Raw genomic sequence first — 27,090 nt, forward strand, 5'->3', positions numbered from 1 at the left:
TCTCCCCATTGACAGTTCCAGATCTTTCCTCTTTGCTGTCATCGCTCATGCTTCTTATCCTTTGAAGTCAGTAATATTTAAATTTGTCACCTAATCTATGTCCTGGTGGTCTTTATCTTTCTTCCTCAGTGAAGTTAGTGCCTGGTTTACAGTCTTTTTCTCCTCCCCAAATACTACCCCACTTGAGCATATTTCATCATATGTATTCATACTTACTCAAGTAGTCCAACTTCTTCCTTAATCTGCTTAATTCTGATAACTTAATTCTTCATTTCAGATTAAGCCCATGCTATCATCACTGACATGTGTTTTACCTCTGTTTTTGTGAACTATAAACTACTTTGATCATAACTTTCTATTATTTCATTTTTCCAGTTAATGCTTCCCAACTCTCATCTTCTTTCTCATCAAAACCTCAAATCTCTCCACACCTCAGTTTTTTACAATTTATCTTTGAGAAGAAGGAAATAATTGATATAACACTTAGTATGTGCCAAGTACTTTATAAATATTATCTCATTTAATCCTCACAATAATTCTTCAAAGTAAGTGTCCTCATCATCCTCATTTTATACCTGAGGTAACCAAATCAAAATAGAAGTTAAATGACTTGCTTACAGTCACAACAGCTGTCTGAAGTTGAATTCGAACTGGGTTTTTTTGACTCCAGTCCTAGGGTTCTTTCTACTGTAACCTCCTAACTCTCTGCTCTGATTGCACTTTTCTTTCTTCCCTATCTCTGTTCCTTGGTGATACAATTCAATTTGACACTTTTCTCTAAACTTGAAAATCTTTGTCTATTGTCCTTGTTCTTGATCATGCCTTATGGAACCCCAACATTAGGTTACTCCTAACATTCTCCACCTTCATTTCTATTTTTGTGCTTTTGAACAGAGCTAGAGAAAGTCACAAAGCTCACTTCATTCACTACAGATAATGTTAATTAATCTCAACTGGGCCCCAACTGCATGTAGTAAGGCAATCCTTTCATTCATTTGAAATTGATTCTCCCTACCACTTATCACACAGATTGTTTCTAACTTTTTCATCTCTCCTCCAGCCCCTCTTGGGCCACTTCCCCCTACTTCCTTAACCTAGAAACTTAGCTCATTCTTCTTTTAAAACATTAAGGCCCCTCTTTCCTTTCCCCTATTTCATTGGCTTCCTCCCTGCTGCCTACAAATACACCTATACCTTCTCATTCTGAAAAATTCCTTACTTAAGTAAGATCCTACCTACCAGGTAGTTATTGAATGTCATCATATAACTTGTCTGAAACAGAATTCATTATCATTCCCTCCAAACCCTTCTCTTTTGAACCTTCCTGTTACTGTTAAAGCACACAAATGTCCCAGCTGTTATTCTGGCTCAAATTATGGTGTCTTCTTTCAGTCCTCTCACACTCAGTTTACAAATCCTCTGGTTGGTCTCCCTTATTTGTATCTCTCCCCATTCTAATCCATTGCCCATTCAGCTGCCAAAGTTATTGTCCCTGAGTGCCCATTGGATTATTTTGCCCTCTACCTCATAAATCCCAATGGTTTTCTATTACTGCCTTCATCAGATAGAAACTTCTCTGGCATTTAAAACTCTTCACCACCCAGCACTCTTCCTCCTCAGTCCAGCACCCCTGACTTTCTTACTGCCTTTTACATACAACATTTGGAACTCCTTGCTCCATATCTTTTTAGTGGCTGTCCTCATCATTGTAATATTCATTCTCTTCCAACTACTAGCTTTTCTGGCTTTCTTTGAGACTCAGCACAAAGCCCACTGTTTTTAGGAGATCTTCCCCATTTGTCCCTACTGTTAGGGCCTTCTTTCCCTCTCCTACTGCTTTTATACCCTATATTTATCTTATGTCTATATATGTAGCTGTTTGCACGTTATCTCCTTGTTAACAAGTGAACTTTTTAAGGGCAAGGGTCTTGTTTTTGCCTTTCTTTACATCCCCAGTGCTTAGCACTGTGCCTGGTACATGGTAAACTCATAATAAAACTAGTTGACTGACTTAAATAATATATATACTATAAATACATGTGGATTGATTCTGTGTAGTTTTGTTACATTCTGTAAGATTTCTTTCCAAGTAGCCTTTTCCTTTATCATTCATTGCTTTTGGTATCATGCCATCTTTCCTTTTAACTTACGACCTCCTTATTTAGCTCTCCTCTGAGCTCTACCCCTTCACTCCCCATTCCCAATTTCTATCTCATTTCTAGATCAAGTAAATCAATTAGCCAGTACTTTTTAATTGGCTGCTCTTCACCAGACACTGTGCTAGACCCTGGGGATAAAAATAAATGAAGTGTCATAGTTGAATAATAGCAAAAGGCTAGTCTATTTTGACCACAAAATATGAAAAAAAGGAATGATAAAGGTAAAGAATGATTGGGGCCAGGTTATTAAGGACTTTTGAAACCATACAGAAAAATTTATATTTCATCCTGAAGGCAATAAGGACCAAAATAACATCAACCACCAAAAGCTCCTGTTTCACTTTTAAAGTCCTTTACAACTTGGCTCCAACCTGCATTTCTAATCTTTTCTCACTATTTCCACCTCTTTTTGTATTGCTCTGTGATAGCTTTTTTTGCTGAATGTGCCCAATTCTCACTTATTTTGCTGGCATCTCTTGTCTTTATGTCATGATAGTTTAAAATCTCCCCTTTCCAATTGAACCCCACAGCAGATCTTACCTCCTCTGTTATTCCTATTCTCTTGATAATCTTTCATCTATCACTATTTACTGATTCATTTCTTGTTCACTTACTCAATGTAATCAATCTGGCTAGCTATCATTCTTTTTCTTTCCTCCCTTTCCAAATTGAACTCTTTGAGATATTAAAAGGAGTTTCTTAATCTCATTCTGTCTCTTTAAGAGCAGAATTTTTAAGTAAGATCTTCACAGCACTGACAGACTTTTGTGAGCCAGAGTTGAATGTTCCATTACCTAGGAGATGAGGATCATATATAAGGAAAGAATGAGTTGACTGTTGGGCTTTTTCTCCTCAGAACATTGAGGGCAGTGTAAAGATAATTTTAGTGTTGTGACCTAAAATCTAGAGTTAATTGGTTGCTGGGGAAAATCCCAAATAAAATACACAAGTCAGTCTGGAAATTTATGGTAATTTAATTAATATAGAGGGAGGGAATTTAAGGAGAAGTAGGGAAGAGGATATAGAATTCTCTTGCCTGGCCTGTGCCAGGGGGAGTTTTAAAATCCCTGCCTCTAGATCTCAAGAAGATTAGAGGCTTCTAAGGGGATGAAGTTGGAAAAGTAAAGGAGGGAAACTCAGCCAGAAACTCACCACCGAAGTGGATAGTAGCTTGTAGCCACACTAAGATGTTGAAAGGCCAGCATGCTGCTATCAGCCAATTCTCTGCCACAAAGGGTCCCAGAGAGAGGAAGTGATTCAAATACATAGATGTTTCATCCTTGTGTCTCCTCCTCTAAATTTTCACATCTACCAATCACATGAAAGGCTTTTCTCTAGGACTGCCCATACTTTTAGTTCTCATCTTCTTTTGATTAGATTCTATCTTTAGAGTTACTTAACACTTCTTTGTTAAGTTCACCTTTTGTTACTTACTTGACCTTTTTGTGATTAATTTAACCTTTATAGTTACTTAACATCTTTTTGTATTAAGATACTAAAATAGACTTAACTTAAAGTTCTAGCTTCACTATAAGGTAAGGGTTAAGTACCTTCATTGTTCAATCAGGCGATTACAACTTTATCTTCCCCTAAAGTATGATCTAAATAAGGTGGGATTCTGCCCTCAAGGGCACTTAGATTTAGGGTTTCTTAGAAATTTTAGTATAGCTTTAGCTATTAGGTATAGTTATAAGATATTAGAGTGATAATCTCACTTTCCTCCGCTATTTCCTATCCGAACTCCTTAGAATACACTAAGTATTGGTGTTTTATCAACCTGCTCTCTGTACTTTTGTCAAACTCCTCCAAAATTTTAACTCTTCACAGCGAAAACATTTTGCTGTTACTGTCTCCAGTTCCTCTCATCCTCCTCTTCTTACTTTATGAAATGTCTTCTGACCTCATCATTGTACTTCAGCTTCCTTCTCCAAAGTATTCATTGATCTCTTGTCTAATCTAATGGCTTTTGTTCTCATTCCTTATTCTCCTTAGCCTTATTTTTCCTTCTTTTTACACTGTTAATTACCTTTTCCTTCTAGATACTTTCTCCTCTAGGTTTTGATAACATTGCTTTCTCCTGGGTCTTTTATCTATCTGACTGCTTCTTTTCACATGTCTTTGTAATTGCTGATAGTCCCTAAGGTGCTGCCACTGACCTTTCTCTTTTTATTCTATCTGTACTATTTCATTTGATGATCTCATCAGCCTCCAGATATATTGTTGTCATTTCCACGAAGATGATATGTACATATATCTTAATAATACGTATATATATGTCAAATATAACCCTAGCCTTTGTCTTGAATTTTAATTCCTCATCTGCAGCTACTTTGTGAACATCTCAAACTGGGTGTCTTGGAGACATTTCCAAGTCAATCTGTTCAAAAACAAATTCATTTTCTTTTCCCTCAAATATTTTTACTTTCTAAACTTTCCTAGTATTCTTAGTTACCTAATTCTTCAACCTTGCCATCATTCTCAACTTAATACCTCATATCCAGATTAAATGTCAAATCTTAATATTTCTATCTTTACAGCATCTGTCCTGTATGTACCTTTCTCTCTCGACTCAGCCACAACCGTAGTTCAGGTCCTCATTCCCACACTAGAATAGTAGTCTAATAGTTCTAACTGATTTTCTTGATTTAAGCCTTCTTTTATTTCAGTCCATAGCCTGCTTACTTGCCAAGGTGATTTTCCTAAAGTATAAGCTTGACTATGCCATCTTTTTGTTCAAGAAGCTCTTATTACTTCTTATCTCCCAGATTATGTCAAAACTGGCATATAATATTTGTAAGGTGATTTTCAAACCTTAGCATTCTGTACAAATTCTGCTATCATTATCATCATTGTCATCATCATTATTATTACTAGCTTACTTACCTGTTCCATTCTTACCTTTATAACTTTCTTATGCTTTATTGCCTTCCATGAACTCTATGATACAAGTAACCTAGCCCATGAAATGATCATCTCCTTGCCTTTGTACTGACTTCTCCTCCACTTCTTTGTTCCTCAGTCTCCCTTCAAGAATCTGCTCAAATTCCAATTCTATAAGAAAACTTTCCTGTCCTCACCTTCATTTTCTGGGTATACTTATCTTATACATATGTATTTCTTTCATATATATCATATATGAGGTAGCTAAGTGACACTGTGGATAGAGTATAGGACTTCTGGTCAGAAAGATTTGAATTCAAATCCTGCCTCAGAAACTGTAATGAGTTATTTGTTATTTAGCCTAGGTAAGACTGGAATGTAGTCAAATGTAGGTTGTATCAAGTAAGTTGAGATTTCTGGAGGATATTTTAAGGTTTCTATGGAATTTTTAGGACTGTGATGGCAAATCTATGACACATGTGTCAACACTGACACGTGTAGCCATTTTCAATGACACAAGACTGCATGTGGACTCAGCATGCTGGGAGCTGCCCAGAGTGCCATGTGCCTGTAGTTGTGGCTATGGCTGTTCCCCAGCCTGGCGGCAGGGGGAGGGGGAGGGAGGTCTGCTCCACAGGCTGGCCTCAGGGGCAGGGGTTGAGCAGCAGGCAGGAACACACCAGGTGGCTAGGGCTTGTGGGGCTCCTGTGGAAGCAGGGAAGAGGAGCATCCACTGGCAGGCAGGCTGCTCTCGCAGCACACAACCCAAGCTGGGGAGGGGAGGGGGCAGAAGACTGGGTGGGGTTCTGGCCCACCTGCAATGGAGGGAGTGCCTGAAACCCATTTCCAGACACTTTTAGTACCTTGAAAAAGATAGCAATGGCTTTATTCACAATTTTTCCCTCTACATACTTTTGTGAGACCTTATTCTCAATGTTAAATATATCAGAACCAACAAAAGAATCAGATTGACAGATGAAGTTAGTGGCGCTTGGTTGGGCTGGAAGTGTACAAAATACCAGCCTTCATTGAAGATTTAGCCAATGAAATTCAGCAACAAAAAAATCACTAATAGGCAGGTTAGTTGAAGAATTCGTCCTCCCCCTCACTTATCTTAGTTGATGGTACCCCACACAAGTTAAATAATATCAAAACCAACAAAAGAATTGACAGATGAACAAAGAAGTCACTAAGCAGGTAAGTTAAATAATTAGTTTTTGGTTTATTAAATACAGATATATATTACAATTATACATTTTTATTATTTAAACTACAAATCTCATAGAATTATGTTATTTTTCTCTAAGTGACATACCACCCAAATTATGCTTGGTTTTTTGGCAAATTTTGACACACCAAGCTCAAAAGGTTGTCCATCACTGGTTTAGGAGGTCAGAGGGGCAGAGTTCCCAGAAGTACCTTAGGTGAGGCTGTTGGGATTATAACAGACACACTTGGATTTGAAGCTCAAGAGTGGTTGGTTGGCGTTTTCCTCTTGGATATTCCTTGAAGATTTTGGTTATAGCTGGTTAGGAATACTATTTGGTGGTTGAAAATTACAGAATATGATTCAAAGTGAGTGGGACTCTGACTGCTTCCCTGATTCTATTCAGCAGGTGGCAGAAAAGGGCAACTCAAGTCTGTGAGCTTGCAGTGACTGTTTTCTTGTTACAGCTGGAATTTTGGAGACTGAGAGAGACAGAGAAATCTTTACTGAACTTTGAAGACATAAGGAATTTTATAATTAGTGTCGAGTATATAGATAGAAAATATATTTTAGATAGATTAAGGAGCTTAGTCCTGGTTTCAGGCAGAAGACAGTCTTTGTGGAGTTTTAGTTTGGAGTTCTGGGATCTAGTTAGAGTTTACTAGATTTAGGGAAATATATAAATAATATAAGAATATAAAATTTCATATTTTCCTTTTCACACTTCATTTCCTTTCCCCTTATTCTTATAGTTTCAAATAAATAGGTGTTTTTTTTTTTAATATATCAGTCTCCAGTTGGCTTTTATCACCTGCAAGTCTAGCCAACAGCTAACAACCAGATATATGTAACCTGATAACCAACCAATACAAAATCAATACTAGGGGGATATTCCACATTACAATACTTAATAGTTGTGTCATCTTAGGCAAGTCACGTAACCTGTTTATGATTCATCTTTCTTATTTGTAAAATGGGGAAAAACAACAGCACTTATAGGATTATATGAGGAACAAATAAGTTTGTTTCTGTAAAGTGCTTTTCAAACCTTAAAATACTACACAGATATTAACCATTATGACTATTGTTATTGTCATTATCATTGTATTTTCATTTCTCCCATTGGAAGGTATACTCTTTAAGATTAAGGACTATTTTTATTTTTTGTTTTTCCTTTTTTTTTAATATGGTGAATAAATACTGAAACACATTACACACACATAATTGAATAAAGGAACATCATCAGAGTCATGTCCAACCAGCAAAAAGAGATGGGTAAGGGATTGCACAAGAGAATTGCCTGTCAGTAGAAATTGTGTTTACTAACTTTTTTAACTCACTAATTGAACCCCTCTTTGCAACAAAAACCAGTTAGGCAAAATTATACCATATAATAGATATTTCTGACAGTATACATATTTTCCCCCAGTAGTGGAACAGTAGATTCACTGGACATGAAGTCAGGAAGACCTGAGTATAAATTCTCCTTTAGATAATAGGTCTTTGATGATGGATATGTCACTTAATTTCTGTTTGCTTTGGTTTTATCAGCTATAAAATGGACATAATAATAATACTTCACTCCCAGTTTTGTTGTGAGAGTCAAACGAGATATTTGTAAAGTCCTTGGTTCAGTCCTTGCCACAAGTGTTATATAGATGTTAGCTATTAGAATTATTGTTATTATTTATCTAACATGAAGTTAAAGTTATTTTTATTTATCTTCTATTTGAGAATTTAATTTTTTTTTTGTTTCTTAGAGTTCAACTTCTTTTTAGTGATGCTTTCATTTATGTTGTAGTCATATATATTTGTTTTTTGGCTCTGTACTTCAGTTTAGATAGATCATATATTTCCCTGAATTTCTCATATTTGTTATTTTTCATCTTATAGATGTTTTTATTATTATATCTCAATAATTTCTCAACATATTCCTCCTATTCTCTCAGCGAGTAATTGATCCTTTGAAACAATGATTAAAAAAAGAAATTAATAAAACAGTTTAGTAAACTCAAACAATACATCATTTGTGTGTGTGACTATAAACATATTCCTTACCATCTATTTCATAATTCTTTACTTTCTTTAAACCTAGTTCTCTTATTTTCTTCCCTGAATCCTTACTACCTCTTTCAGAACATTGAGGTTGGTCCATATCTATATCCCTCTGCTGCAGAGAAAACCTAGGAATCCACTATAGTTGGGCTCTTTCTAAATCTTTTCTCAGATTTACCATTGTAGGCTGTAACTTCCTCTCTAAGACTAACCTTCAATCCCTATGTTGACTACAGAGTGCATTTTTCATGAGGTTTTGGTAGAAGGTCCCTGAGATAGTGCTGGTGGGGTAAGAGGAGTGCCCTGTGAAGTGTTAGTAGATGAATTTCTTCTTCATCTTTATCTCATTCCATTTGCTGACTACCTATTTCTGCTATTTAATCTTAACAAATTAAACTGTGCCATTTTAATACCTTTTGATATGAGATTAATAATTAATATCCAAACACTCCAAGTATAATTTTTATAAGATTTAATAATACTACCTTGAAACAAAGGAAAGAATAACCTCACTAAAGAGAAAGCTTCCCACACTGTAAACCCAGGAGAGAGTGCAGAGCTGCTAGAAAAGCCCAAAGGGCGGCATTTCCAGCAAACTTATTTCCCAAAAACATCAGGACACAAAGTGAGGACATAACTTAAAGGGATGCTGGATAAATGTAGCTCAGGTATATCAAATTTCTATTTGCGGAGATAGTTTATTTCATTCATTTTTCCCTTTAGTTTTTTTTTTTATTAATATTAGCACTTAGTGATATGAATTTACTTTAAAAATCAAGTTTCATTATATCATAGCTTTTCCTTATCTTTTTTCTTTTAAATATTATCTTATTTTTGTAATTGCTTATTTAATGCAATCATGTAATAGATTATTTTTCAGTTTACATGTGGATTTATAAGTTGCTCACGTTATTATAATTTTACTGCATTATGATCAGAAGATGGAACATGTAATATTATGTAGAGCTTCTCCATGAACTCTTACATGATCAAATTTTGTGAGCATCTCCCATGTACTTGAAGAGAATCTGTGTTCTCTGACATCATTCTTTTCCATATTCCAAACTAAATGGACAATATTGGTTTGTTATTTCTTCATTATGTATCTTTTAAAAAAAATTGTCACATTCAGATGATGGAATACTTATGTCTTCTACCATTATGATAATGTTTCTCTCTCCCCCCCCCCCTTTAGTACAGATATGGCCACATTACTCCTCTATTCAATTAACACTAGTGGCTTCATATTCCTATTTTTTATTCTGGGATGAAATATAAAATGCTTCTCTTTCCCTTTAAAGGCCCTTACAGTCTAGCCCCAACCTGTCTTTCAAGTCTCTTTGGACGACACTTCCCTTCCTCCATTCTGTACTGTAATAGATAATATTGGAGGGTACCTAATAATTGAGTAAAAAATACTTGTTGGCCGATCAATTAAAAGGCCAAAAGGGACAACATATTACTCCTATGTTAGAACCAGGACCAAAATTTCAGGGCTGGTGGACTGTTTTGTTCAATAGGCAGAAGTTATAATTGCAATCTTTTCCCACTTTTACATGACTCTCTGGCTTTCTTTTTTGTATTTTTTTTTCTTGCTTCTTCCCTGAATTTTCTTAGTGGAACAAAGGGCGTGATGTTACTGAGTATTGAAGGGATTTGGCAAGAGCCCCCCTCCCTCACTTTCTGAGTGCTAATCCATCTTTCCTGGAAATCTTGGTTTCCTTCTAATTTACTTTTTTTGGACAACTTTCTTATCAATGATCTCTGAATGGAAATTTGAAAAAATACCAGTTGCAAGGTGATTTCCTAGTAAAATATGTTATCTATACAAAACAAAGATTAAACTTTCCAACATAAATTCATAGGTATTACTATTTTGAATAAAAATACATAATAAAGAACAGTAGACCTACAAACATACTTCTAGACAAGTATCTTAAGTAATTTCTTAAACAATATTTGCTAAATTCTTTGGGTGACTGCACTTACTCCATAGCCATACACAATGAAAGAAACTATTAAATTAGAGCAGAGAGTACAAAAAGGGCATAATAAGACTGTATATTCCTTTTGCTTTAACACACCACCCTTAGTACCACTGTCAGAGTGGTAAAAAAAATAGTTGTCTTCATTCAGTTAGAGAGGTAGTATTAGAATTCAGGTTTATCTTTTTGAACCCTTATCTATGTACTCAGTGTTGATGCTGATGCATAGTTAAACCATCATTATCAAATATTGAGTATTTGAGTGGTTTCATGTAGATAGAAATTCACATTTTCAGTTTCACATAATTTCTAGTAAGACAACATAAATGAGCATAAGTTTATAAGAGAGGAGTTATGGCATATTATAGAAGGTCCTTTTTAATTAACTTTTTTTTTCTTTTTGCTTATTTTCAATGATTGCTCTCCTTTTTTTCTCCCTGCTCTCTTTCCAGCATTGTCAATGAAGCAGGAGCATCCATTTACAGTGTCAGTCCTGAAGCTAACAAAGAGATGCCAGGCTTAGACCCCAATTTGAGAAGTGCAGGTAAGAAAACATATTAACAATCATAATTTTTTAAAAGAAAAAGTCCTAATTGCTAAGTTGTAAAAGCAATTAGGCTTTTTTTTTAACATTTTAAATGAAAGTTGCAAAAAACTTTTGTTTGTATTCTAAGAACTTTTGCAGGGACAAAAGATAATGCCAGTACAAGATACATAGCAGAAAAGGTAGTCATTAAAATTGTTAATGTTACAAAGTAGGTCTTTTTGATTGAAAAGGTTAGCCATCATTACTTTAGACCTTTTACTGATAATGAATATACATACCTTTACAAATAGATCACTTTCACGAGAAAGTGATGTCTTTTGTATATCAAAAACTGAGTAATTAGAGAAGGCATTTTTCAAGTGGGATGTGTTAGGTGATAAGATTGGGATGCTTCATATATTGGTAAAGGGAATCATAGAATACATTTGGAACGTAGAGTAGTCAGTGTGAAACTCTGGTGTGATTTTTAATACATGGGGCTTTCTTTATGATAATTATGTCATAACACTTTACATAAAATGTAATGTGTCTAGAGAGTTGGCCTAAGAGTAAAGAATATCTTGATTCAGGTCCTGTGACAGGACAGATCACTTAACTTCAGCTCCATAGAAAACTCTCTCAAATTTGCAAGTTGCAGAATCAATCCTATTATGAAGTATTTTTTGCACCAATAAAAAGCAAAAACAAAAACAAACCCCTACTAAAACCAATCAAATAAATTTATATAAAATGACTATTTCTGATGGGCTTAAAATATCAACAGACATAGTACTGCTCTTAGATTTAACAAATTCTAATAGGGTATTGTAAGAGATAGAAAATACTTACATTTACTTATGTATATATTAATTTTTGGTTCATTGTTAAATTTTTATAATTTTCTGTAAAATTGACTCAGTATTCTCTTTGCATTTTATCTCTTCCTTCATGTCAGTTTTTTATTGTTGGGCTTATTCAGCATTCATTTCTGTGTCAGCTCCCTGGGGCAACAATGACACATAAATTAATTTTATAAATGTTTATTAAATATTCTGTATATGGATGATATGGCACTTGCCAAGAAAGAATGTTTTATTTTTAACCTAGCAGCCGAGATAAGGCAAGACATAAATGATGGTAAGTTGAGAAGAGAGGAAATATAACATGCTATGGAAGAGTATCAGAAAGAAATTATTTTTGGCTAAAATGATCAATGGTGATTCTTTCCACATAGTAGTAACAAGAAATGCTTATTGATTGATTCTTTGAAAAAGTGACCTGTGAGTTGGACTTTCAAGGATAGAATGGATTTTGATAGGAGCATGCATTAAAAAATAAAATAGGGTTTACATTAGATAAGTTGGATTAAGTGAAAATTTTCTTTTGATTCTTTCCTAGAACTTTTTCAAGTCTTTTTTTCCAGGAAAATTCAGCAAAGTGGTGCTAGGGATCCTGGATTTAAGGTCCTAGAATCAAGTTGGTTGAATAATTAGATGGTTTATATTGGGGTAACTTCTCCATTTAATAGAATTAAACACATTCTAGTAATCTTGGTGCTAAGTGGTCATGGAGGTAGGTGAGAGTTATTCAGAGGTAGTATAGGATTCGTGTTCATGGCATATGGCTGGAGTAACCGCGAAAATGTGGTTTGCCAAGACTGTGAATTGCCAAAACTGTAAAGGTTTTGGCCAAACTGTAAAAATAATTTTTAGTGTCTTGATTTAAAATCTAAAATTAAGTGGTCACCATGGGAAAATTCCAAAATATGAAAATACCCAAGTCAGCTGGGATTTATGGAGATTTTAATTAATATAAATGAAGGAATTAATGGAAGGAAAGAGAGAGAGAAAATAGTAGAAAGGGCCTAGGCCAAATGCCCTAGGCCTGATCCTAAGAGAGAGCGAGTCATTCTTTATCACTCACCAGAAGATCGTCTCCAAGCAAGCTCCAAACCTCCGAACTCCAACTAACTTCTAATCCAAAGCCCCTTCCTTTTAAAGAAATTTTCTCTTATGTCACCTAACCTAAATTTTAACATCTACCAATTACAGTGGACGCTTTTCCCCAGGACTGCCCATTCTTAGTTCTCATCTTCTTTTGTTCTCACCTTCTCTGGTTAGATTAAATGTACTGAGTACTTCATACCTCTTTTGTTAAGCTTGCCTTTTGTAAGTTGCTTGACCTTTTAGGTACTCATTTAACCTTTATAGGTACTTAGCACCTTTTTGTATTAGATCTAAAAATAGATCTAGCTTTAGGTTCTAGCTTTACTATAAGGTGTGAGTTAGGGACTTTTCATTGTTCAATCAGGAGTTTTCAAATTTATCTTCCCCATAGGCATTGTCTGAGTAGGGTGGAGTAATTTTAAAAATTCTCAATACATTCCTGATCAAGTACCTCCATTGTTACAATAGGGGAATAGCTTAAAGAAATCTTCTAAGGTACAATCTGAGCAGTTTTTAAGATTCACACTAGATGAGTTCATGCATTTGGCAATAGTTGGAGTATTAGAAGTCATAGTCCCTGATGAAGGTTGGATTGTATTGTGGTAGCCAACTGATTCCCAATAGAGGGGGTAATGTAGATTAATTTTAAGTTAAGTCCTTCATGTTGTCTCCCCATTTGATCTTATTGAACCATAGACATTTGCTTCACTACTCCTGACTGAAATGAGTACCATTAATTGTTTTAGTTACTACAGGATCTACTTTGTCATTAACCAAGTCCATAAAGTTGTTAAAAGCCCCTGATTCTTTCATACTTGATAGTCAATCTCAAGGATGATAAATGATAAACTGTGGGATAGAAGGTGGATTGAGGAACAGTCATTTGAAATGGAAGAAGCTAGAGTGGAAAATGTACTTGGATATAAATGACTTTCTCACTTGTTTGAAGTCTTTGCTTAAGCATCATGACACAGTCCAATTTAAGAAACTTTCAGACTTCTGTAATATTTATTGGGAAAGGAAATTGGATAGGAAAAATGGGACATAATGGGGTATTTGTATGGGTTATGGAGGAGAGAGGGGAGAGAGGGTATATTGCTTCATGAAGCAGAGAAAGGAGATGCCCCCTGCTGAGAGGAAACAGCAGGGGTCCAATAAAGATTGTTTGTTGTAGAATGACTGAACTGAAGTTCAGCTCTCTCTATGACCAGAAAAGATAGTCCACTTATCTGACTGCGAATTCAAATAATATAAAGTTTAATAACCAGTTGGGATTGGGTTTTTTTCTCAGCTTCAGACTTGAGGCCAGGCCCCAGAGGCTTGCGGAGGGTTCGTCTACTCTATATCAGTCCAGTTTTGTCTTTTTAGAATCTTAGCAGTAGACAGAAAGCAAACAAGAACAGTTCTAACCTTCAGAAGTGATTGGGCCTGAATCTTCGGGCTGAACCAAGAAGAGGCACACCACACCAGACTGGGCTGACAAGCTCCTTCCTCCTCCAACCCCAGGAAGCAAGCAAGTTCTCCTCGGCAGGAAGGAAGTGCTAGTCACAAGACCCAACTGCCACTCCCAGTTGGCCCCTTCCCCCACAAACTGTCAGTCTTGTTTCCTTTCCACATGTCTTTAATAGCAAGTTCTAGTTTAATTTGAATGTTTTTCTTCCCATGTGTTTGTCCCTGGAGTTTTTCCTGTCTTGAATTTCCTCTTTTCTGTTTAAGATTCCATCTGATTCTGATCAAATATCACTTGATCAAATATCAACAAAGCCTTTTAAGAGAATTTTAGCTGCTATCTATATTGGATGCCTGTAGCACTCAAGTACTACTTGCATGCCACTTTATTATGCTGCCTTGTATCTCTGGGGAGACAATTGGTAATGCCTACATTCTAGAATGACAAAACAAAACTCAGTTTGCATATGAAAGTATAGTTGCATCAGATGGAGAGGGTGAAGGGGAGGGAAGAAGAAATATGCATTTCTATAGACCATACAATGTGCCAGGTGCACAGTGGATGGATTGCCAGACCTAGAGACGGGAAGACTCATCTTCTTGAATTCATATCTGACCTAAGACACTTATTTGCTTCGTGACTCTGGGCAAGACACTTAATACTGCTTGCCTCAGTATCCTTATCTTTAAAATGACCTAGAGAAGGAAATAGTAAACTTCTCTAGTATCTTTGCCAAGAAAACCTGAAATGGGGTCATGAAGAGTTGGACATGACCACCCTAAATATATAATCTGCTCCTTGGTATATAATCAGTTATAAAGTTTTGTGTTTTTCCCTCCCTTTTCCCTCCCTATTCCTTAGAGAGCAAACAATATAATATAGGTTATTCCAGTGTTACAATGCAATTCACATTTCCATATTCCTCATGTCATGAATGAAGACATATATAGCACATGAAAAAATATCATGAAGAAAATAAGGGAAAGATGGTATAGATAAATCTGCATTTATATTCTGACAGTTCCTTTTATGTCTTTATATAGAATTTTTCATCATGAGTCTGTTGGGGTTGTCTTGGATCTTTTTATTACTTATAATAGTTTAGACCTTTATAGCTGGACATCATACAATATTTCTGTTACTTCTAATGGTTCTTATTTTCATTTATTAATTACAGCTGGACATCATACGATATTTCTGTTACTTCTAATGGTTCTTATTTTCATTTATTAATACTGTATACAATATTCCCCTGGTTCTGATCACTTCACTTTTCAACAGTTCATACAAATCTTTCTGAAATCATCCTTTTCGTCGTTTCATGACATGGTATTATTTCAATGTGTTCAACCATTCCCCAAATAATGAGACATCACTTCAGTTTCCAATTTTTTGCCAACACAAAGAAAGCTGTTATGAATATTTTTGTACACATAGGCCCTTTTACTGTATCCCCATCAAAAGGGAAATAAATTTCAGGTGAACAGGTTAAGGGTCTGGAAATTTAATTATTGATCATAGTTAAAGATTATAGCAGATTCATATGTGAATTACTTAATTTTGAATGCATTAGAGTAATAAGCTTCATGGATAACTTTTTTAAGTGTTAGAAAGTTATACTTTTTGACAACAATTGAATAAATATGAGAATTATGTATATACATTTATATTTTAAGAAAATATTTATAAATTCAAGTAATTAGTTTGCTGTTTCAAATATTTTAAAATTTTAACATGAATGAGTAAATTATCTCCAGATAGACTATTTGACTCATAAATGGTAATTCTATATGAAATTGAATTAATAATAAAATAGTAGTTTAAATTGGTCAGAATCTTTCTATCAGTCAGCAGTTTCTGGATTTCCAAAAGTTAAAATAGGCACTCATGATTTAGTATTAATCTCTTTCCCTTTTCTTGGTCTTCTTTCCTACCTGAGTTGAAGAATATGCTTTGCAATGAAAGGAATTATAAATTATATGAAATCCCTTTCCTTTCCCTTCTTTCTTCCTTCCCTCTTTTCTTTTATCTATCCATCTATTATTTCTATCTCTTCCTTTCTTCAATTCCCTATTCCTCATTTTCCTCACTTGTGCAAATAAGAGTATTGCACTTAAGAGTCTGGAAGATTTTAGCTAAATCTACTTTAGACTATAGTTTTGTGACCTTGGATAAATCATTAACAATCATTAACCTCTCTGAGCCTCTGAGCCAGTTTTTTTAATCTGACAAATAGATGTTTTAATTTGGAGCCAAGATGATGGAATAGAAGCAGGGAAGCTTGAAACTACCATGAGAATCCTCTCCAACCAATTTTAAAATAACACCACAAAATGAATACAGGAGTGAAAGAATCAACAAGGAGCCATAATGAAGCAACTTTCAAGAAGAGAATAACCTGAAAGGTAGGCAGAGAACATCTGGGGCCCTGGGGTGAGAGGGGAACGCACCCAGCAGGAGGCTACAACAAAGACTAAGGAGCAAGCCAAGAGTAAGCCAACAGTAAGACTACCCTACAGTCTTCATCCCTACCCCACGTCTTCTGTGCCAGGTTTTGAACTTGGACCGAAGTCAACATCTAGAACCTGAGACTCTTCCTGGGCTAATAGCAGTCCAACCCAGTATATCTTTTAAAGTTCCAAGCAAAATTGTGGTAAGATCCAGAATTCCAGCCAGGGATGTCTGTTCTGTGCAGCCTGATCTGTGTGGGTCCAGAGCAAGGCCAGGAGTTCTAGCCTAGGCTTATGGTGAGGATGTAGATTCCAGTTTGGGGTGGTTGGTAGACCCAGAGCTGGGGTCCTGATACCTGGCACGGGCAGTCTTCAGGGTGAGGGCAGAGCTGGCTCACCCTTGCCAGAAGCTCAAGGTGGAGCCCCAGGGCAGTCTGCTAGATGCTGGGATCCAGCCCAGAATGAGACCAAAAACCTAACTCAAGCCTGAGGCTAGAATTTGAGATGTGCTTGATCTGTTCTAACCCAGGCTTAAATTTGAGCTATCAGCAGTCTCGGGGCATAATTAAATAAAGTGTAGGAGGTGGCTCCCAGCCCACAGGCCATCATACCATCTTGGAAGAACTGAAACATGCAAAAACCCAGAAATATGGGTAAGGGGAGCATCAAGGTAGGACTGAAGTTTAAGAGTGTCCTTAACTTCTTGGAGAAGAGAAACTACCTTTAAAAAGAGTGGGAAAATGAGCAAAACAAACAAACAAAAAACCCTAACTATAGAGAATTTTAATGTCAACAAAGAGCAAGTCACAGACACAAAAGAGCACAGTGAAGCAAAGCAAACACACATGTAAAGAGTCCAAAAGAAAAATATGAATTTGTCTTTAATTTTGGAAGAGCTCAAAAAGTATTTCAAACTTCAATTAAGAGAGACCAGAAGAGGGTCAAATGCAATAGGATGCTCAAAAACTGATGGAAGAAAATAGTTTTTTGCAAATTAGAATTGGGCAACTAGAAGCTAGTGACTTCATGAGACATCAAGAAATAGTAAAGTAAAATCAAAAGAATGAAAAAAGTGAAGGAAATGTGAAATATCTTGTTGAAAAAAACAAATGACATGGAAAATAGAACCAGGAGAGACAATTTAAGAATTACTAGACTACCAGAAAGCTATGATTTTAAAAAACAAAAATAAGCCTGAACATCATAATAAAAGAAATCATCGAAGAAAATATCTAGATATTTTTAAACAAAGGAATAAAATTGAAATTGAAAGAATCCATAGCTAATCTTCAGAAAGAAATCCTCAAATGACAACTTCCAGGAATATAATATCCAAATTCAAGAGTCCCCCAAGTCAAGGAGAAAATACTGCATGCAGTCAGAAAGAAATAATTCAAATACCATGGAACTACTACAATCAGGTCACACAGGATATAACAGCTTCCACATCAAAGGATTGGAAAGTATGGAATATGATATTCTGGAAGACAAAAGATCCAAGTTTACAACCCAGAGTATCTATCCAGCAAAACTGAGTATATTCTTTCGGGGGATTTAGGGGTGAGTGGTGGTCATTCAGTACAGTAGAAGATTTCCAAGAATTCCTGAGGAAAAGACCAGATTCAAACAGAAAATTCAAAGTCCAAACACAAGACCCAAAAAGAAATCTAAAAAGTTAAATAAGGATGAGATGATTTAAAGGCCTCAATAAGGTCAAATTATATGTATTCCTATATGGAAAGAGAATATTTGTAATTCTTTAAAATTCTTATTAATAGAGCAGTTATAAGGAATATTGTGAAAGGAAATTCTTGGTTCTCTTTGTATAATCTGAGTTTACACTTGTAAAAAGGGAATCCTTTATTCTCTTTGTCTAGTTGGAGTTAAAACTTCGTTTAACAATAACTTAAGTACCCCTACTTAGTACTGCACTAGATTATGAGGACAGGATCAACTCTCCTTTGTCTACTTTTGAATTAATCAGGAAAAGCAAAATACACTCTTACTTTACCCTAAACTAAGGGAAATCCACAAACTCTTACTAGAGGAGTTTAAATCTCCAAAAGGAAGTCACCTCTACTTAAGTGTGGGGAGGTCTGAAATGTGTGAATCCTAGGGGGAGAGTTAACACTTATAGAGGTGAGAAGTCAGTCCCACAGAAACTGAGATTGTTCCCTGTGTAGAGGGGCAGGGACAGGAAACCACCATAAAAGCCATGAAATCCTTCAGCTAGGGCAGTCTCATAAAGTTGAGTCTCCTGGAGATTGCCTCCTGGAGATAGTCTTTGAGGGATCTTCACTGGAGACTGTGGCTTAGATCATGGCTTCAATTTAGACTCTGACTCCTGGACTACTTTGTTGGGTGAATGAAAAGGCTGACTCCCTTCATAGTTAGGAGGAGGCAGAGTGGTTACTCACTATCAGCCCTCCTGGCTGAGGACTACTACAGGTATTTTCTTTAACCTCTTTCATATTTCTCTTTTTTTTTTGTTTCCCCTCTGTTTTGGTAAATAAACTTCTGACTTGTGATATCATAATTTTGGCTACTATATTATTTCATATAATTTAAGTCCAACCATCAAATTTAATCTTTACAGTTGTTAAAAATGATGGTTCCTTGATGTAAAAGTAAAGATTCCCTCCACTGTTTGTGATGATGCATCAGTGGAATGCAGAGAGAGTTACTGAAGCAGGGTCAGTATGAGAGGGAGAGAGCCAAAGATTGACTAAAGTTAGCTTCCATTTCCCTCTCTCCTCCTTGAGGGAGGTGTTTGTCTGTTGAAGCACTAGATTCCCTGAGGAAATGGCTGAAGGGAAATTGAAGACAAGCTTCCCCTACCAACCAAATCTAATGATGTCCTCAGTTCCTCTCCCTCAGAGAGGATCTAGAGGTAGACCCCAGCAAGAGGCCTTGCCTCAGAGGGGATAGGCTCAGGAGACTCTCTGTAGTACTTAACTCTTGTACCTTATGAAAACCATATCATGAAGCTTATAAAATCTAACTGCTTTGTAAGGTTTAATAAAGGAATTTCAGGTAAACTAGGTGATGGAAAGTGGGGAGAGGTTAACCTCATGTTTTCTTCTTCAGTCCATGACTTGGACAGTGTGGTATCTCAAATCCAGCTTTCTCTGATCTGTCTTCCCAGCTAAATAATCCCACAGTTATTTTTTTATACATCTGTCTGACTAGCCTAAAGAAACTATAAGGAAACAGGTGCAAGGAGATTGAGAGGGTAAGAGAGCTGGGCTCTCTCCTCTGAGACAGGCCCCTTTGGGGTTTGAGATATCTTCTTCTCAATTAATAGGTGTTTGGAGATGTCTGATTGAAGAATGATCTCTAGGAAGCTTGAATGTAAATACAGGATACTTTCAGGTGGCTTCAGTGAAATCCTCAGTCCAAAAGAGGTCTTCTCAGGTTAAAGTCCCAGATCAGAAGCCCAGAATCCTCTATAGATCTTTCCCAGGTCAATTTTCTTTCCCAGAATCCTTTGCTCTCCAACCGATGTTTTCCTTCCCTTAGCCCTGATGCCAAAGTTCCAAAAATCCCCCATGTGCTCATAAACTTAGAATACTTAAAGGATGAGGAAGTAAGCTGATTATAATGATATGATACTCAAAAAAATAAAAATCAAGGGATGAAAAAGAATACTGCACTGAGAGAAAAGGGATGGGAGAGATTGAATAGGATAAATTATTTTACCTTAAGAGTCATGAAAAACTATTAAAGTGGAGGAGAGGTTAAGGTTGGTGAAGGATAGTACTTAAACTTAACTTCCATTGTAAATGGCTCAGAGAGGGAATAACAAAACCATATTCACTGGAATATAGAATCCTATCTTGCCCTATAGAGAAGTAGGAGGGGAATAAGAAAGGGAATCAGTTTGAATAATAGGAGAACAGGAAAGTAGAGGGATCATAAAAAGCACAACTGGTTAAGAGGAGAACAGAGTGAATGGAAAAAAGGGCAAAATAAGATGGAGGGGAATGCACAGTTGGTAATCATATTTGTGAATATGAATGGGATGAATTCACTATAAAATAGAAGCAGATATCAGAGTGGATTACAAATCAGAATCTTATTATATATTGTTTACAAGAAACACATATAAGGCAGGGTGACACACAGAGTAAAGGTAAGAGGATAGAGTAGAATCTGTTGGGCTTCAGCTGATTCCAAAAAAGCATGAGTAGCAATCATGATCTCATATAAAGCTAAAGCAAAAATAGATCTGATTAAAAGAGATAAGGTAATTAAATTTTGATAAGAGGTAGTATAGACACTTAAGTAATATCAGTACTTAACATATATTGTAACCTCCAAAATGGGGTTGCCAAAACTGTAAAGGTTTTGGCCAAACTGTAAGGATAAATTTTAGTGTTTTGACTTAAAATATAAATAAGTGGTTACCATGGGAATTTCCCAAATATTCAAAAATACCCAAGTCAGCTGGGATTTATGGAGATTTTAATTAATATAAATGAAGGAATTAAGGGAATGAGAGAGAGAGAGAGAGAGAGTAGCCAAGCAAGTCAGTCTTTATCACTTACCACAAGATCGTCTCCAAGCAAGCTCCAGTCCTCACTTCAACTCCAAACTCCAACCAACTCCCTCTAACTGACTTCCAATCCAAAACTCCGAACTCCAACCACTCAACTTCAATAAGTCCCTTCCTTTTAAAGAAATTTTTCTCATGTTACCTCCCCCAAATTTTCACTTCTACCAATCACAGTAGATGCTTTTCCCCAGGACTGCCCATTCTTAGTTCTCATCTTCTTTGGTCACCTGCTCTGGTTAGATTAAATGTACTGAGTACTTCACACTTCTTCTTTTTTTTTTTTTAAACCCTTACCTTCCGTCTTGGAGTCAATACTGTGTATTGGCTCCAAGGCAGAAGAGTGGTAAGGGCTAGGCAATGGGGGTCAAGTGACTTGCCCAGGATCACACAGCTGGGAAGTGTCTGAGGCCAGATTTGAACCTAGGACCTCCCATCTCTAGGGCTAGCTCTCAATCCACTGAGCTACCCAGCTGCCCCCCACACTTCTTTTTTAAGCTTGCCTTTTGAATGTTGCTTGTCCTTTTAGGTACTCATTTAACCTTTATAGGTACTTAGCACCCTTTTGTATTAGATCTAAAAATAGACCTAGCTTAAGGTTCTAGCTTTACTATAAGGTGTGAGTTAGGGACTTTTCATTGTTCAATCAGGAGTTTGCAACTTTATCTTCCTCTAAGGTACTGTCTGAGTAGGGTGGAGTAATTTTTTTTTAAAATATATTTTATTTGATCATTTCCAAGCATTATTCGTTAAAGACATAGATCATTTTCTTTTCCTCCCCCCCACCCCCCATAGCCGACGCGTAAGTCCACTGTGCATTAGATGTTTTCTTGATTTGAACCCATTGCTTTGTTGATAGTATTTGCATTAGAGTGTTCATTTAGAGTCTATCCTCTGTCATGTCCCCTCAACCTCGGGTGGAGTAATTTTAAAAGCGCTCAATACATTTCTGATCAAGTACCTCCATTGTTAAAAATGGAGACTAGCTTAATCAAATCTTCTGAAATAGAATCTGAGTAATTTTAAGATTCACAGTACAGTTCCAAATTTCCCTCCAGAATGGTTGGATCAGGTCACAACTCTACCAATAATTCATTAGTGCCCCAATTTTGCCACCTCCACTCCAACATTTACCACTTTTCTTTAGTGCCATATTTTTCAATATGATAGGGGTGAGGAACCTCAGGATTGTTTTAATTTGCATTTCTCTAATCAAGAACATTTTTTTCATATAATTATTGTTGGCTTTGATTTTGTCATCTGAAAACTGCTTCTTCATATCCTTTGACCATTTGTCAATTGGGGAATGGCTTGTATTCTTATAAATTTGGTGCAGTTCTTCATAATTTGATAAATTAGACATTTATCGGTGAATTTTATTGTAAAAAATGTTTCCCAGTTTGTTGTTTCCCTTCTAATCTTGTTTAGATTAGTTTTCTTTTTATGAAAGCTTTAAAATTTAATATAATTAAAATTATTCATTTTATATATCTCATAACACTCTCTATCTCTTGTTTGGTCATAAATTCCTCCCTTCTCCAAAGATCTTCCAGGTAAACTATTCTATGTTTCCCTAATTTAGTTATGGTATCATTCTTTATATCTAAATGTTCTACCTATTTCGACCGTATCTTGTTATGGGGTGTAAGATATTGGTCTATACTTAGCTTTTGCCATTCTGTTTTCCAAAAACATGAGTAAGCAACAGAAAAAAAATTACAATTGACAGCTTCTATCTAGGTAATGAACAAAGAACAAATGGAACAGAGGCAGACCAAGGAACACCAAGCAAAAACTTAGGAAAGCCAAGCTTGCATTTCTAATGCAATACTAAATAATGGTGATGATGGGCATCTTTGCTTCACCCCTGATCTTACTGTGAAGTCTTATAACTTATCCACATTACAGATTATATTTGATAAAGGATTTAGGTAGATACTACTCATCATTTTGAGAAATGCTCCCTTTATTCCTATACTTTCTTAGTGTTTTTAATCGGAATGGGTGTTGTATTTTGTCAAAGGCTTTTTCTGCATATATTGAGATAATCATGTGATATCTGTTACTTTTCTTACTGATATGATCAATTATGCTGATAGTTTTCCTAATATTAAATCAACCCTACATTTTGGTATAAATCCCACCCAGTAATAGTGAATGATCCTTGTGATATATTGCTGTATTCTCCTTGCTAACATCTTATTTTAAATTTTTCAATCTATATTCATTAATGTAATTGGTCGTATAATTTTCTTTCTGTTTTTCTTCTTCCTGGCTTAGGTAACAGTACCAAATTCGTTTCATAAAAATAATTTTTCAATATTCCTTCTTTGCCTATTTTCCCAAAAAGTTTATACAGAAATCGGATTAATTGTTCTCTACATGTTTGATAGAATTAATTTCTGGATTGATCTGGCCCTTGAGATTTTGTCATAGGGAGTTCATTTATGGTTTGTTCAACTTCTTTTTCTGATATGGGATTATTTAAGAATTCTATTTCCTCGTTTACTAATTGGGGCAATTTGTATTTTTGTAAATATTCATCCATTTCATTTAGATTGTCAATTTTATTGGTATATAAGTGGGCAAAATAGTTCCTAATGTTTGTTTAATTTCTTCATTGATGAGTTCACCATTTTCATTTTATGCTGATTTGATATTCTCCTTTAAATCAAATTAATTAACACTGTAAAAATTAATTCATATATCAATAAAGATAACTCCAGGTTCTTATTTTCCATAGCTTTATTAATAATCACTAAATATAGAGAAAGCAGATTAAAGCCTAATCTAACCTGACAACTGCCTGGCTCTCAGACAAGCTCCCCAACCTTGTTCTGGGAAACAGAGAGAGGGGGCAGTCCCACACCAAAACGCTTATCGTCTGTCCTCCCACACAAATGCATTCACATCCATCCATTCATGCTATGTAAGCACGCAAATGGGATTCTGGGTAAGATGAACTGGGTCACAAGATATTTGGGGAGAGAATTCTATCTATACAAACCCCCTTTGATTCTTTGGGAGAGGAGTATATTGACATATCCCAGATTAACATGCCTAGTTTCCCCAGTGAGCCATTTCACATAACCAGCTTATATCTCTAAAGATCTCTTACTAGTGGTGTATACAATTTTCCAGGGTAAGAGGGAAATAAAAGAGAAAGAGAATAAAACCAATGATTGCTAGGCTCATTGACAAAAAATCAATTAGGGGCCAATCACCTTTGGCATAAGAGTTTATATTCAGAGTAAATGTGTTCAACCCACTCAGTTTTACTACATCCCTGAGTTCCTACTGGAACTTTTGATGCAGTGTGTGGTTTCTGCAGGAATCGTTATGGTGCCTTCTTGAAACAGATGATTTTCTTGATTAGGGGAGTTAGTGAGCTTCTTTTTATTGAAATTACTCTAAAAAATAATCTAAATCTTGGATTTTACAAAAATTATACAATACAATACAATTATTATATAATACAATACAATTCAATACAGTACAATAACCCTTTTCTACTGCTTGGCTGTTCTCTCTCTCTCTCTCTCTCTCTCTCTCTCTCTCTCTCTCTCTCTCTCTCTCTCTCTCTCTCTCTCTCTCTCTCTCTCTCTCTCTCTCTCTCTCTCTCTCTCTCTCTCTTTCTCTCTTTCTCTCTCTCCTTCCCTGAATTCCTTCATTTATATTAATTAAAATCCACATAAATCCCAGCTGACTTGGGTATTTTCATAATTGGGTATTTCCCATGGCGACCACTTATTTTTTATTTTAAGTCAAAACACACTAAAAATTATCCTTTACAGTTTGGCCAAAACCTTTACTATAGTTTGGCACTTACAGATTTTAACATTAACAGTACCCAAAGAGACATAAAACTTTGCATATCCTTTGATCTTCTAATAGTATTACTGGGTCTGTATTCCAAAGAGATAATAAAAAAGGGAAAATGACCTACTTGTAAAAAAAATAGTGCAAGTCACTTCTTCCACTGTGTTTTCTCAATTCTTGTTACAGAGGGAACAGTTTCCACTTCAACCTAAATCTTTTAATTTTCTACTCTTTTCATCTTACTATTATTGAAATCAAGCTTCTCCTTGATGACACATCCTCTCTGGGCATCCTCTAACTCTTAGTGTGCCATGCCAATCTATTCATAAAAATGGTCACTTTAGCACCCAGGGCATCATGGACTCTGTTAAGAGAGTATGGATAACCTGTGGTATAACTACTCTAGCCTCTAAAGTGTGTTTAGCCTGCTCTCCCTGCCAAGCATATAACCAATATGCCTTTCATGGCAAAGCCTTTGGTGGGTGTCCTCTGGCTTTACATACCTTTTGAGCATCTACAGATAGATTTCATAACAGTACCAAAGGCTAGATATTATAAATTTTGTCTAGTCATAGTAGATCAACTGACCAGATGTCCGGAAGCATTTCCTGTGACCTGAGCTACAGTGGCTTTTGCTGCTAAGGTACTTTTAAAAGAAATTATTCCTCGCTTTGGCCTGCCAGCACGTATTGATTCAGATAGAGGAAGTCGGTTTACTGATTCTGTCCTAAATCAGATATATTCTTGCTTGGGGATAACTCCCAAATTCCATGTTCCATATGATCCCCAGAGTTCAGGCCAAGTGGAGAGGATGAATAAAGAACTTAAAACGATGATTGGAAAATTATGCACTGAGACATTTGAAATGGCCTGAAATTCTTGCTCTGACCCTATTTTAACTTAGAAGCAGACCTAGAGGAGACCTACACATCACACCATTTGAGATGCTTTTTGGACATCCACCTATACAGGGTAAACCTTTTTCCCCTGCATATACATCACTATTTGGAGGAGATACTACTATTGCTTCCTATATACAGGAATTACAGCACAACCTGCATGAACCTCATGAATCCGGAGCTGCAGTACAATCCGGACCACTAGATTTTTCTCTTCATGACCTGAACCCAGGAAATAATGTGTATATTAAGAATTTCAAGCATATTGGAGCAACTCAGTCTTCCTGGAAAGGACCATTCCAAATATTGTTAACTACTCCAACATCTATAAAGGTTGGAGAGAAGGACTCTTGGATTCATTGTTCACATGTGAAGAGAGCATCTTATTTTGAGACTGATTGACTGTATCCTATCATATGCATTGGAAAGAATAATCCATTGACAAGTGGATGCTGTTTTTTGAGGACACATCGAATTACTGACTTTTCCCCCTTATTTTTATTGCTTTCCTTTTATTTTGATTAGAATATTTGATTTTTTCTCATTTCTTGTACTAAAGGTACATACAATTAATATTATTTTTTCTACAGTAATACAAGTTTAATATATATATATGTATATATATGTATATATATACATATATATATATTCTTGCTATAATATCAATGCATACACAAGAGCTTAAACTATGGGAACCTGCCATTTATTGATAAAATGTTATGGGACTGTGATTAATGTTTGTGTCTGATTCTAGAAAAGGGGTAAAAACAAGGAACACAGGTTTAACCTGAAAAGTACCCAAAAAAGCACACAGGTCAAAATGAAACCAATCCATGTAGGATTGATGAATTTTTAAGCTAATATGGAAGGAGTTGAAATTAGTGTGAGACTCGAGGTTGCGACGCTTGACATATATTAAGTCGTAGGACTTCCTTGTATCTACACTCTTTGTGAAGTACTCAGACAGGTACCAAAATTTGACTATCATCCTGGCTCCTTATATCCCTGAGAATGAAAAAAATCAGACAAGGGAATGACACTTCCCTATCAAAAATAGAATTCTAGTTTTCTTCTTTTTTATATTATGTCAACTTCTTGTAGTCTTGGCTACAAATGGGTAAGTGAAATATCACTGCATTCTGTCCTAAAGACTTGTGGGATA

The 27,090-nt window shown here is 35.8% G+C and overlaps 1 protein-coding gene across 3 annotated transcripts in view; it reads left to right on the forward strand.

The window, feature by feature from the left end:
• SRBD1 (S1 RNA binding domain 1) overlaps nt 1–27,090 on the forward strand; it is a 355,867-nt gene that overhangs the window by 153,378 nt on the left and 175,399 nt on the right. For all 3 annotated transcript variants that reach the window (XM_056821193.1, XM_056821253.1, XM_056821129.1), the window contains exon 16: nt 10,739–10,830. In XM_056821193.1, the coding sequence (XP_056677171.1) occupies nt 10,739–10,830 (92 nt within the window). The remainder of the gene's footprint in view (nt 1–10,738; nt 10,831–27,090) is intronic.

Source organism: Monodelphis domestica, chromosome 1 (assembly GCF_027887165.1).
Source record: "Monodelphis domestica isolate mMonDom1 chromosome 1, mMonDom1.pri, whole genome shotgun sequence".
NCBI classification, from domain to species: domain Eukaryota; kingdom Metazoa; phylum Chordata; class Mammalia; order Didelphimorphia; family Didelphidae; genus Monodelphis; species Monodelphis domestica.